The following is a 13230-nucleotide window of genomic DNA, read 5'->3' as shown; positions in this document are numbered from 1 at the left end:
TTGTTTGTCAAATTTCCAGCCCAAGGAGTTACATGTAAAAAACAAAAGATCGAGCTAGCCAGGAGTCGAACCTAGAATCTTCTGATCCGTAGTCAGACGCGTTATCCATTGCGCCACTAGCCCATATGAAGCCGTTAAAGTAGTGCCCTATTTCATCAGAATCATCATAATGATTCTGATGAAATTGCGCGTAGCAGTCCCACCGCTTCCACTCTCATCGAATGGGAACAAGTGTGTGTCGAGTTCTGTCAGCAGCTGGGAAATGTTTTCATGTGCTTTGCTTGTCACCTGCACTGTGGCCAAATGACACGTCCATCGTTGGTCAAGCAGACGTTTTAGCGGCTAGGCTACTAGCTTGCCTACTGGGCTAAAGTATAACGCCGTCATTACACTTGAACGTTCCCGTGTGATGCATTCTAAATAGTGATAGGTTTACATGTATGTCAATCACAAAGTCTCTATTTTGTACATATTTTTTATTTAGTTTAACAATTAATTATTTGCTCTGGCGCCGGGTCTGAGTACACCCTGTGACCCCTCAGTATCACGGACAGCTCACTAAAATGGTTTTGTTTTGAAGAGTAATGTGTGACAAAAATACTGATAAATCTTTTGAATCTCAACTAACCTAACGTTACTTAGTACGTCTCTTGTCGTGCAACGTTTACCAACGACCAAGGGCAAGCTGTGTATATTTTTCAGTTGGCGCGTTTCCCGCCATGGATAGACAAAGGGGAGTGTTTTTACAAAGGGCTGCATAGCATGCTTTTTATTTTGATACTAAGAATTCAGTCAGCCACTGGACTGTTGGGAGGGTAAATCACAGATACACTTTCCGTACCCCCATTTTGACAACTGCTGATATAAAGTAGGCTAACTGGTACCTTAGCTCACACAACACTGCACACACACACACACGCACATACACATACACACAACACCAAGGCGAGTGGGGTAATGTTAAATTCATACAGAAGAGTTACACTTAATTCTCAGAATTACAACTATTCTCGTAAAATTAAGACCTTATTTTGAAATCGTAGGTAATTCTTTTTAAACCTGGATCATTTCAGACCAAAAAGTTTATTCACACAGATACTCTTGCTTGCTCGTTCTTTGTGAAAAGCAAACTTGTATATTGGGACAGTACTTCTGCCACACAAGGATAGACCATTACGCAGATTAAGAAAGACCCACAAATTGACAATTGTCATGGTGGCCATTATTCACTTGAATTATTTAGGCCCATACTGTAGCCTACCTTTTATGACAAAACCCTGGACATTCGTTCAGCTCCTGCCATCATTCAGAGGCAGAGCTTAAAGCACCACAGGGGTACCTTTTGAGTCCATTATATCTGGTTCTTTAAGGAGAAACAATGGCAAGACCAAACAGTTTGTTTCCTAGGTCACTGACACACAGTCTGCAACACTGTTTTTTTTTTGCACGTAACTTTGTAACCTCAGCTGTTTGAAGAGAATGTTAAAGTTAAATAAGAATAAGAATCCCCAACCTGTACAAAATGACATGGCATTTTCTTTTCGTGGCCTTTGAGCGAACCCTGATTGAACCATGATGAAACACCAACAAACACAATGTGTGTCCGTGGGATACAAATGTAAACAACAGGACCACTTGTACAGCTGTGTTGCTCACCCAGAGCTCCCATCCTTGGCCCATCCAGTACAGATGCCTATGCGACATTCAAGACAATTTGGTAACCTGAAAAAATGATATCTGACTTGTTAAAAAAGGATTTAAAGTTAAGTCCAGGGCAAAAATGGATATCATAATCATAATTGTAATAATTAAAATAATGAAATAGTGAAAATTATTACAACTATAACAGTGCAGCTTTGTGACCTCAGAGTCCTGTCAAGCTGGTTGCCTTCATTAAAGTAATCTCACGGCTCGATGCATCCCAAGATGTGGTCCAGGACACTGGGTGAACTGGGACACAAAGTGACAACCTACAAGTAACACAAGGTACATGTCATTAGTTATGTAGTGTTTTACGTTGATCTTAACCCCGGACAGGTTATAACCATTTCAACCTATTTTAACCTATTTAACTTTTCAAAAAAGGTTTTACTAGATTTGACAGCAAGAATCAAAAATGTATTCTAACTTGCAAAAATGGTTGCGATGAACTAATCGTGTAACCAGTGTAGGTTAAACTGTCCTTATACTTAACAAGGGTTAAAAGAAAAGAAAAATAATCGAAGGCTCTGCACCCTCCCTGTTCACATCCTTCCTCAAGGATCGCACTTACAGGTTAACCTGGAAGGAATCTGTCTGAACCTTCTCTCACTACATGAAGTCACTGGGGTCTGCCATTCACTCACATGGCTTTTCCTACCACAGCTATGCAAATGTAACACAACTCATTTTGTCTTCTTCACGGCTCAAAACCCAGAAAGCAGCATCAATCTCTGTGTGTCAGGGTGACATCCCTCAGGGGATGTCGCCACGCCACCTGAAGCTCATTCTTGAGAGGCCTGATATGCTCTCCATTCCAAGGAAGGAACCCTCCATCTATGGCCTCTCCATCAATATTGACAACTCTTTGGTGCCTGCCAATCATACAGCGGGAAACCTGTGAGGAACGTTTAGGATAAAACAAAACACCTGAAAAAACTAAGAGAGGTCAAGAAAGCCGAGGTTTGAAAGACAAAGACTTTATTATCACTTGTAACAAGTATCAACAACATCTAAATTGGTTTGCAAAGAACTCCTGTCTAATCCAGGAAAACAAATGCATATACATATATACATATAAACATATTTTTCATGTCATGCTACATACACAAGTTATATGTCATATGAAAGCTGAGACTCCACAAAGTCCAACAATGTAAGCCATAACATTCTGTGAGCTAATCTCAATTAACAGCGTAGTCAGCGTAGCTGATCACGCTGCTGGCTAATGTCCCTGTTTTGTAGCAAACATTGTGCAGAATGGTGGCACTGTGGAGTTTGTAAAGTTATTGGAGGTTTAAGTTCTGTGTCTGATGTATAAGTAAGGTCCCGGTTAATGTTGTTACTGATAAAGATTCTGTGTGTGTTCAGTTTCATTGGGCAATCCTATAATTATCCATTAATTACAATTGTAAGTTTGTCTTACATTTTTCAGTAGAACCTCCTCCTACCCATCCACCCCCAGCCCCCAAATCATAAGCCGTTTTCACACATGTCCTCCGTCTTTTCTCCGCATTTGTATATCAGGATGTTCGACAGTGAAGGTCATTCACACTTAGGTGTGAGGTCTCAATCTTGGACACACTTTTGCTGCTGTTCTTTACACAGAACTTGTGAGGTGTGTGTGCCAGTGTGTTAGAGATAGTTGAGAAATGTTCCTTGTATACCACATAATGTCATAGTTAATAACTAGGTTGCGTTTAGGAGTGTATTTGTGTACTTGCCATTGCATAAGTATATGGTTAATCAGTTTTCTGGTAATATACGTTTTGGGTCTGGTTTTTGGTTGATTGGGCGGCTTTTAGATGGTAGTTTGGATGGAAATTGCCAATCCGATCTGGCATCACCAGTGCTGTGCAATGAATTGAAAAATGAATATCGAATAGAAGCATCCGACCAGTCTGGGGAAATATTGCAACTTAATGACGATCATCACAAGAAGGGTAAGCCTTGAGCCAACAGCCGCAAAGTTCCTCTAACTCAGTCAAACTGACCGCACGGATGCAGTTAGCTTGGTTTTTCCAAATTTTCAAATTCTAAATTGTGAACTATGAACATGAACTAGGTCATTTTAAACTGTGTAAACTGAACTTTAAGCTAGCTCTTGTGAAGTGTGAACTTGTACATCATCATGTTCCCAATGAGCTGACTGTCGCCATGGGTAATTGACACCCCCATCCATCTGAATGTGTTTATGATTGGTTGTAAGTCGTAAATCTCCCATGATTATTGGTTGGCTATGACTGTCCGTTATGTTCTTTGTAAGGTGTGGCGAGGAAGTGGTTCCAAGCGACGGTTGATGATAGTAGCGGCCATAGCCCACTGCCCAATTCCCTAAATATAAAAAATATAAAAATATAAATCTACCATGATTATTGCTTGGCTACGACTGTCAGTTATTTTCTTTGTAAGGTGTGGCGAGGAAAGTACATGTCGATTCCACCTATGAATGCTTTTGCTACGCTTATTTCTTCAGGATTCATGATGGACAGGTTGGTTGCTTTTAGTAAGCAGATAACTATTCTGCTCCAGCCATTGCCAATTCATCCCACAATGATATGTTTTCGCTTGTTCTCTACCTGGTAGGCAAACATTTTGAACTTTGAACTTCCCAACCCAATGTGTTAGAACTATCGCTAGTCTAAACAGCTTTGCAAATCTATACTGTTAGAGGGAAAAAGAAAGAGAGCAAAGATCTCCAGCCTGGTATAATCCAGTTTTATTTTGGTTTGCGTTTGAGACATTTCAAAATATTTGTGATTTGGATATGTCAAATATTTAGATTTGACATGGTCCTCTTCTACCCTCCTGGCTTGCTTGTCAAATGGAGAAGTTGGTTCAAATTCAGGTGCAAGATTCCAAGTCCCGGAGCTTCAAGAAAGGCTGCAAAGTCAATACTTGGCTCAATACTTTATTCTTGGGCTCACGCAAGGTACCCAAAAACAGACGGAGGATGAGACGAGGAGAAGAACAGGTGAACTAAAAGACATGAACTAAAAGTGATCTGTTGGTCTCTGGGGGATCTGTTGTTGGACTGTGAGACAAGCGAAGGAACATTTGATGCTAACACCAACCCCTCAGTTGGTCAATTGCTTTAAAAACTAAAGGGGGTTAGAGGCAGACGGCTGGCAGGGAGGAGGATGAGAACAGGATGACGGTGAAACCTTTTTATCAACCAAAACTGGGGGTCAGAGACAGGGCTCTGGCAGGGCGGAGGAAATGGCATGAGGCAAAACCTCATCTAATACAATCCTCAACATATTTGTATTACTTTGTCGACTTTGCGCAAGCACCAAAATGGTATTTTGGGTTGTTCAGACAGTAAACTAATTTTGACATCATTTGGCATGAGACTATTTAGATACCTTACTTATATGGACCTGGTACTTTAAATAATATCACACTAAGGATTAGGATGATTAGCAGAAGCAATCCTATTTTTTTGCTGCATTAATCATTTTCTTAGAATTGTAAGATAAATATCTGTTTAATTCAGAAATACAAGAGCGGACTATTACTTCCCATGAAAACATTTCTCAAAATTTCGAAAAACAGCAAAAGAAAAATGTATTCAAACTTGTCTCTGTATTTTGATTATAATATTTTCAATCCAGAAAAAAACGCCAAGTGACTGGTCACTGTGTGTAATTGTTCTGTTCAATTAGGTTAATATTCAACTGAATATTGTGATGATTTCAGTGGCCGAAAACCAACAAATAAATTGTTGTTAAGAAAAAAGTACTGCAAACCTAAACCCAAACTGTGGCAATATGTCGATTTAGAGTGCACGATGGGCATATTGCACATTGCATTGTGGCCTTGGTTGCCCCGCTTTAGACAAATCGAGATTTTAAATTTTTTTCTTAAAGGAGCAGGTATACTCAGAAAGATCTCAAGATGCCCTTTAAATCAAACATTCACCTCGGTTATCTGAGGAAAGAGTGGGTTGGGAGGTGAGGGAGTTAACTTTAGACCCTGCCCCTGCCTAGTGGTTCTGGTTCAAAATTGCTTTCACAGTAATCCAGCGAGACAAGCAAGCTGGCTGTATTCGAGTTAGAGACGGCACAGTGATGGAAAAGGATGCAAGACCAAATTGGGAGAATCCCATGCAATTTGTACTTGCATGCGTCTCCTACGCTGTGGGACTGGGAAATGTTTGGCGTTTTCCATATCTGTGTCAAATGCACGGCGGAGGTAAGAAACCCTACAACAGGTGGTCGCTCAGAATAATGCCCTTATTTGCACTCTCTGTTGAAAACATTCACGCCTATACAAAGACATGGTCACAATAGATAGGCTACATACGACGGGAAGTTAATTGTTAAGTCAATTGTTAAATCGAACTAGATGTCATTCCTGATTTGTTATTAATATTTTATTGAGGCCTACCTTTTTGTAATTTTTCTAATGTTAAATTTATATTTTCCTTGACGAATTAACCATATGAATCATAAATACATTGTCGTTAACATGGCTATTGTTGTGTAAGGGGCGTTTAAAAAAACGGGGTCTATCTGAATGAAACGTTTTCCTTGGGGTGGTATTTATCAGGTGGATGCGTATCCTATGCATATTTATTGGGCCAATAACCATATAGGCCTATATATTTTTTTATCTTCAGCAAAAGTAAAGTATGATATTGATGCAGTTTCATCACATTGTCTGCTACTTCAATAGGCCTAATATAATAGCACATTATACGATACTTTTGTAATATTAATGTAATACTGAATCCAAATAATAACAGGTGTGATTGAAGTTAACAGTGCTGTCATTTGAGATTATCGGATGAGTGTGTGTGTGTCTGTGTGTGAGAGCGCGCGTTTTTGTGCGTGCGCGCTTGCGTTTGTTTTTTCGTGTGTGTGTCTGTGCATACAGGCTTGCATATGCTGTCTCCCATATTTGGGTAAGGGTTTGTAAGTGAACACATTTTTTTCAAAGGCCTGTATAACTTGTATTTACGCGTTTCAGGTGGCTTTTTGATCCCATATCTGATCATGCTGGTCCTGGAGGGTGTGCCTCTATTCTACATGGAGCTCGCTATAGGCCAGAAGATGCGTCTGGGCAGCATCGGGGCGTGGTCTGCCATTAGCCCCTATCTAGGCGGTATTGGTGAGTCAAGAAGTCAGATGTACCTTTTTTTTCAATTTCCTTTCTAAATATATATATCTATAGATATAGATATATCTATAGATATATATACACCAGTTTAATAGTGTGTTAGGATACATGTCAATCAACTGCGATCCACCCTTTTAGTTTAATAAACATTGAGGTGATTGGGTAAACTGATTGCGTTAATATTATTAGTATCTATTGGGGTTTTATTGACACTTTTAATATTCATATTAGTAGTGGATATTGGGTTTTATTGACACTATTAATATTCATATTAGTAGTGGATATTGGGGTTTTATTGACACTATTAATATTCATATTAGTATTGTCTTTTGGTGTTTCAGTGACACTAAAAATATAATATAATACAAAAAGAAAGTAACGCACATGGCAACTCAAAGACTAAACCACCTTATATCCTTTTCTTATGACAGGTCTTGCCAGTGTCCTGACTTCCCTGTATCTGTGTCTGTATTACAACATCCTCAACGCCTGGAGTTTCTGGTATCTCTTCAATTCCTTTCAGGTGAGCCCACGCCATACCTTACAAATCAATATCAACTATAATGGCCAACCAGCAGCAATACCAAAATATAAGACATAATATATAATTAACATATATATACTGTACATCAAATATATAAGTGTAAAACAGCAGCCATGTGCTTTCGCGTGAGCCCATGTTATATCGCACCGATCCATATATAATATATATAATCAATTATAATTGCCAATGTAAACAGTTAAACACACCAGCAGCAATACCAAAATATAACACATAATATTAATGTATTATATATATAAGTGTCAAACATGTGTTCTCTCGTCCACCCCCAGTCCGTTCTGCCCTGGGCAGAGTGCCCGCTAAACGCCAACATGACAGGCCCGGACGAGGAGTGCGAACGGGCCACGCCCACCCAGTACTTCTTTTACCGGCAGACCCTGAACATCTCCTCGTCCATTGACGAGACGGGCGGGATGCAGGTGGGTCAGGTGCTCTGCCTGCTGCTGGCCTGGGTCTTCACCTTCCTCTTCATCCTCCGCGGAGTCAAGTCCACAGGAAAGGTGGGGCGCCCTCCATGGGTCTCTTTGTCTCTTGAGTCGCAAGGCGTGGGTGTTTCTCACTGGGCATGAGACGGAAATATCTATGAATAATAAATGACTAATAGGTGGTTTAGAATCTATATGGTATCTAGACATTTGACCACATAATAAATTGCAATTTTGAACTTTGGTCAGAAACAAAACTGCGGTTGACACTTACACATCTTACACAGACTCAAGACTCACCTGTTCAGAGTTCACCTAGACTCTGCATAGCCACCCCCTCACCCCCCGCCCCCTCCTGGCACTTAATGTACACACTTATTGTATGTCTTACTTAATTAGAGTTCTTAGCTGTGTAGCATCGTATCCTAGCCATCTCTGTTGTTTACGGAGAATACGGTAACTTAGTGATTGTTAGTGCTTTGCACTTGGTTCTATGAACATCCTTACTGTACCGACAGCAATATATTGTGTCACCTTCCTATGACAAATCTACTTACTGTAAATAAGTACCTTGTCTTAACGCTTTGGATAAATGCGTCTGCTAAATAACCTAAATGTAAATGTGCCATACAATAAGCACGTGATTTGATAACAAATCTCTTTTCAATCTCAAATGAATGTGGAAAAATTGTACAATACATCTCTCAGCCCTTCCAGTCCGTTTAGACACACTGTTTTCAGATCACAACCTCAAGGGATAATTAAGGCTTTGGTAAACAGAGCCAGGCACTAAAGGCTAAAGCACTTTCAAAAGCACATTCCATGCCAAATGGAGCATATTATTAACTTATTCAACATATTCCTTTTGTTGAATGACTTACTTGGCTAGACTTGGCTAAAACTGATTCTTGGTAAGGTAACCAATGGTTACAAAGATATCAACTTTGACTAATATGTGCTGACAAGTCATGTATGTTATGTTATGTAATGCTAACGTCATACTTTTTGAAGGTGGTCTACTTTACTGCCACATTTCCCTACGTCGTCCTCTTCATCTACCTGATCCGAGGGCTCACCCTACATGGATCTGCCAACGGTATCAAATTCATGTTCACGCCCAAGGTACGTTGGCCATCCCAGGGGCCGCCCTGTGGTTGTGGCTGTTGTTGTTGATCGTTGACCGTCAATATATATTTATAGGTGCGGTCGGTAGGACTGCACCTTTAACACATAGGTATTCTTCCATTCACCTTGATGAGGATTACGAGTCATTTTCCCCATGGGTGAAGAATCTGTGTGTGTGTGCGTGTGTGTGTGTGTGTGTGTGTGTGTGTGTGTTGTCTCCTGTCTGATGTCAGATGGAACAGCTTGCCGACCCCAGAACCTGGGTCAACGCTGCCACTCAGATCTTCTACTCCCTTGGTCTGGGCTTCGGCTCCCTCATAGCCTTCGCCAGCTACAATGAATACAACAACAACTTTGAGCGGCAGGCCATTGTCGTGTCAATGATCAACAGTGGGACGTCCATTTTTGCCAGTATAGTCACCTTTGCTATATACGGCTTCAAGGCTACCGTCAACTTTGAGAGCTGCTTGGAAAGGTGAATCATTACGTGAAAGGATGTTTGTGTGCGTGCGGGCAGCTGTTTATCATTGAATCGGATTCAGTGTTTTTTTGTTATGTTCTTCTCAATGAATGCTTGGTCATACAGTATAAACCCGCTGCCATAAACTCTTTCATATCAGCTATCTATACATTTTATAACTCTGAACAAGATGGTTTCACCGTCCCTCAGCTATATCAGATGAGTTCAATCAAAACATGAATCATAGTGTAAGCGTAACCGATTTTATTGGGGTGATATCATCCCATCCCCTCGTTAAGCTTAGCAATGGGAGACAGGTGCCTCCATCATGGGAAATGACGGAGGTGATGGATTTGTCATTCAACAAGTGCATGTGGTAGAGGCATAATGATATTGAGACACTTGTTTCTCTGTCTTACAGGACGAGGATGCTGCTGCTGAATACTTTTGACATGGCGGAGGAGCTCATCACTTTGGACAACGTTGGCGGATGGCTGGAGAAGCTGAACAGCACGTATCCGGAGCAGTTTGCTGGCTTGACGGGTGTGTTGGAGGAGTGCGACCTGGAGGCGGAATTGGGAAACGTATGTTAGTCGCAATGTGTTACAATAATAATACTCAGAAACACCGCTTGTAGGTTGTATTTTTTCTCTTGGGAACGAAGGGAGAATGACTGGATGGGGAATGAAGGGTCAGTTTTTCAGTCAATATATCAAGTAAGGTGATTACATCAGGACATTGACAGTTTGAATTAGGACCACCTGCCGGTTGGCCCTTCATCTTGCCCTTGCAATTATTGTGTTTATGTTATGTCACAATAAAAGTACACCACAATTGTTTCCTATTGCGGTGGTACAGCATTCCATTCATTTATGATAGTTGGAGAGTTGCCCAACCCATAACACCTCTCCTCCCCTTATTTCCCCACTTTCTTTACTATCTCCTCTTACAGTGTGCAGGTTTATCTTTCATGCTACTCATTTGATAGAGGAACGGCAGCTGCTACCTGGAAAATTCTGATCTTTCTATCAATAATCTCTCTCTGTTTGTGCAAGCAAACTCCATATTCAACTTTATTTGTATGAAAGTCAAGTTGGCAGCTGTGCAAATGGCTGATATGTTGAGCAGTAATTTTTAATCACTTCTATTTAGTCATTTTTACTTTCAAACATTGAATACAATCCTTAGTAATCAACTAATCGTATTCTTACTGTTTTGGTTCACACTGTTTGGCTTCATTATTTAATGTTCTCTCTCTCTCTCTCTCTATTTCTCTCTCTCTCCCCCTCTCTCTCTTTATCTCTCTATCTCTCTCTCTTTCTCTCTCTCTATCTCCCTCTCTCTCTCTCGCTCTCTCTCTCTCCCTCTCTCTCTCTCTCTCTGTCTCCCTCTCTCCACCTCTTGTTTCAGGCCGTGGAGGGGGCCGGCCTGGCCTTCATAGTGTACAGCGAGGGTATAAAAAACATGCCTCTCCCCCAGCTGTGGTCTGTGCTGTACTTCTTCATGTTGCTAACCATTGGCATGGGCAGCATGCTGGGCAATGTCACCGCCATCATCACCCCTCTGAGAGACTTCAAGGTTGTGTCTCGAAACATCAGCATCGAGGCCCTCAGCGGTAAATCTCGCCTCACCCCAGGCCTCAAGCGGAGAGCGCTGAACTTTCTTCACAACGGAAGCATATTCTATTTGACGTGTACTCACTCATCTGCGCAATTTTAATTTGCTTAGAAAACACCAGGTGCTGGGCAGAATTAAAAGACCCCATGCCGAGATAAACGCACTCTGCTCTGCAACTCGCTTCAGCTCCGCCGGCAAAGTAGAAGTGCTCAGTGATTCACATGAGTGTGGAATTGAAGCAGAGGTATTTGACGCCATCGTCTGGGCTCAGGCTCTGGCTTTGCTTTAGGCCTCAAGTCTGTGAGGGCAGTGGGATAGTCCAGTTATCTAGATGCTACTGCCATCCAACTTTAATGTCTGTAGTCGACCTGCAGAAATCCTTGAGCCCAACTCTATGTCTATTTGTCTTTGGATTAAAGCATTTTCCAAATAATAAGACTGCAGATTGATAGATTGAGGAATGAAAAGAATAGGATGTGATCTTAGTTGAATTAAGTATAGGTGTTGTTCATCCATAGGTTTGGATTTTGTTAAGGGTTAGTTACGTTTTTTGAGGTTTCTTAGCACTGCTACCAGTGTTGCATGTAAGTCAACAAATCCGATGTTTCAGCAATGTTAACACTACCACTGCTTTATTAGTAATCAATATTGATATAATATGCCTGTCATCTTGCAGCCCTGGTTTGCGTGTTCTGTCTCCTGGTGGGGCTGAGCTTCACCACACGCCAGGGGAACTACTGGTTCACCATGTTCAATGACTACGCAGCCAGCTTCTCTCTCTTCTTCATCGTCCTCGTGGAGGTCATCATCGTCAGTTACGTGTATGGAATAACGAGGTGTGTTCTGTGAGGTCTGTGTGTGATCACACTAGCTGTTACACTAAAACAACCTTAAAATTGTTTTATATTGTCTAAAGGACTTCTTTAGTTCCTATTCAAATGTGTGCACAACCTGAGTAAACTAGGCCTACATACAGTTGCCGTTTGTGAGTTCATCTTATGTTCTCAATCTCCAGGTTCGAAAAGGACGTAGAGGACATGCTCGGCCGTAAACCCAGCTGGTTCTGGAAAATCCTCTTGGTCGCAGTCAGTCCTGTGCTTCTCTTGTGTCTGTTTATCTTCTACATTGTCGGCTACATCCAGGGAGGAACGCCCACCTACCAAGCTTGGGACAAAGACCTGGTGAGACCTTCTGTTCTCTAGTTTCTCTCCGTAGTGGAAGCAGTGTTGCCTCCAACTGACTAGAGAAAAAATCTCCTGAGATCCGTGTGGATTTAGTCCTTTCGCTGACGGCAGCAGAGTCAGACATAACCATGTGTGTTCTTCCTGCAGGGGCGTTCAGTGGTGATGGAGTATCCTGTCTATGGCCAGGTCTTCATCGGCCTGCTCCTGGTCTCCACCATCAGTTGCATCCCACTGAGTGCACTCTATACATACTGCAGGCGCAAGCCCAGACCCGGGACACCGGAGCAATCCCAAACTGCTCTGAGGGAGCTGGGGGAGACTGAGACAGGGGTTGTTCCACCGTCAGAACACTGTTCCCAAGATTAACCTCGTCCCTCGCCCCCACTCGGCCACGAGGTCCGCTGTGTACCAGCCAGGTGGAGAGATATTGCCTTTCCAAACTCTCTCTCCCTCTCCCCACCCTACATTTCTCTCTTACGCTCTCTCTTGCTTTCTCTTTCTCGCCTCAATCTCAACCTCTCTCTATCTTTGTATCTGTCTCTCTCTCTCACTCTCTCCCTGTCTCTCTGTCTCTCTCTTGCTCCCCTCTCACCCCCTATCTCTCCCTATGTATCTATTTCTATATCTATACCTATATCTATGTATATGTATATATTTGTATCGGATCAGTAGTGGCAAAAGAAGGTTTGTGTGGATTTTCAGGTTTGGGCATTTCAGCATTTCAGGTCTCTTTATGTTAAAGAGCATCTGAGGTCTGTTCCCGTCCTGGTGTTGAATGTACCTTAACGGAGAGTCTCATATATATGTCTATGTAACTATATATATATATATATATATATATATATATATATATATATATATATATATACATACATACATATATACACTCCAGAGGCTAAATGTTCCATGACCATTGAAGTCACTTTATTTCCTCCTCAACTGTACATATTCCCCATGTTATAGTTTTACTGTACGTCTTCATAGTAGCGGTGTACTTTTAGTATTTTTCGATGATTATATGGGTTGCATTGGTACACC

The 13230-nt window shown here is 41.5% G+C and overlaps 1 protein-coding gene across 1 annotated transcript; it reads left to right on the top strand.

The window, feature by feature from the left end:
* Positions 1-5768: 5768 nt before the first annotated feature.
* On the top strand, positions 5769-12558 carry slc6a20 (solute carrier family 6 member 20; the record flags this gene model as incomplete). Its single annotated transcript, XM_079755465.1, has 11 exons — positions 5769-5892; positions 6670-6810; positions 7251-7342; positions 7654-7881; positions 8818-8928; positions 9165-9406; positions 9813-9975; positions 10802-11006; positions 11685-11844; positions 12024-12189; positions 12340-12558. The coding sequence occupies 11 exons, from the start codon at positions 5769-5771 to the stop codon at positions 12556-12558; spliced, it is 1851 nt and encodes a 616-aa protein (XP_079611591.1).
* Between the last annotated feature and the right edge of the window lie 672 nt (positions 12559-13230).

Source organism: Pollachius pollachius, assembly GCF_949987615.1.
Source record: "Pollachius pollachius genome assembly, chromosome: 1".
Lineage (NCBI taxonomy): Eukaryota > Metazoa > Chordata > Actinopteri > Gadiformes > Gadidae > Pollachius > Pollachius pollachius.
Note: the sequence above shows the minus strand (reverse complement) of the source record. Positions and strands in the feature narration are given on the sequence as shown.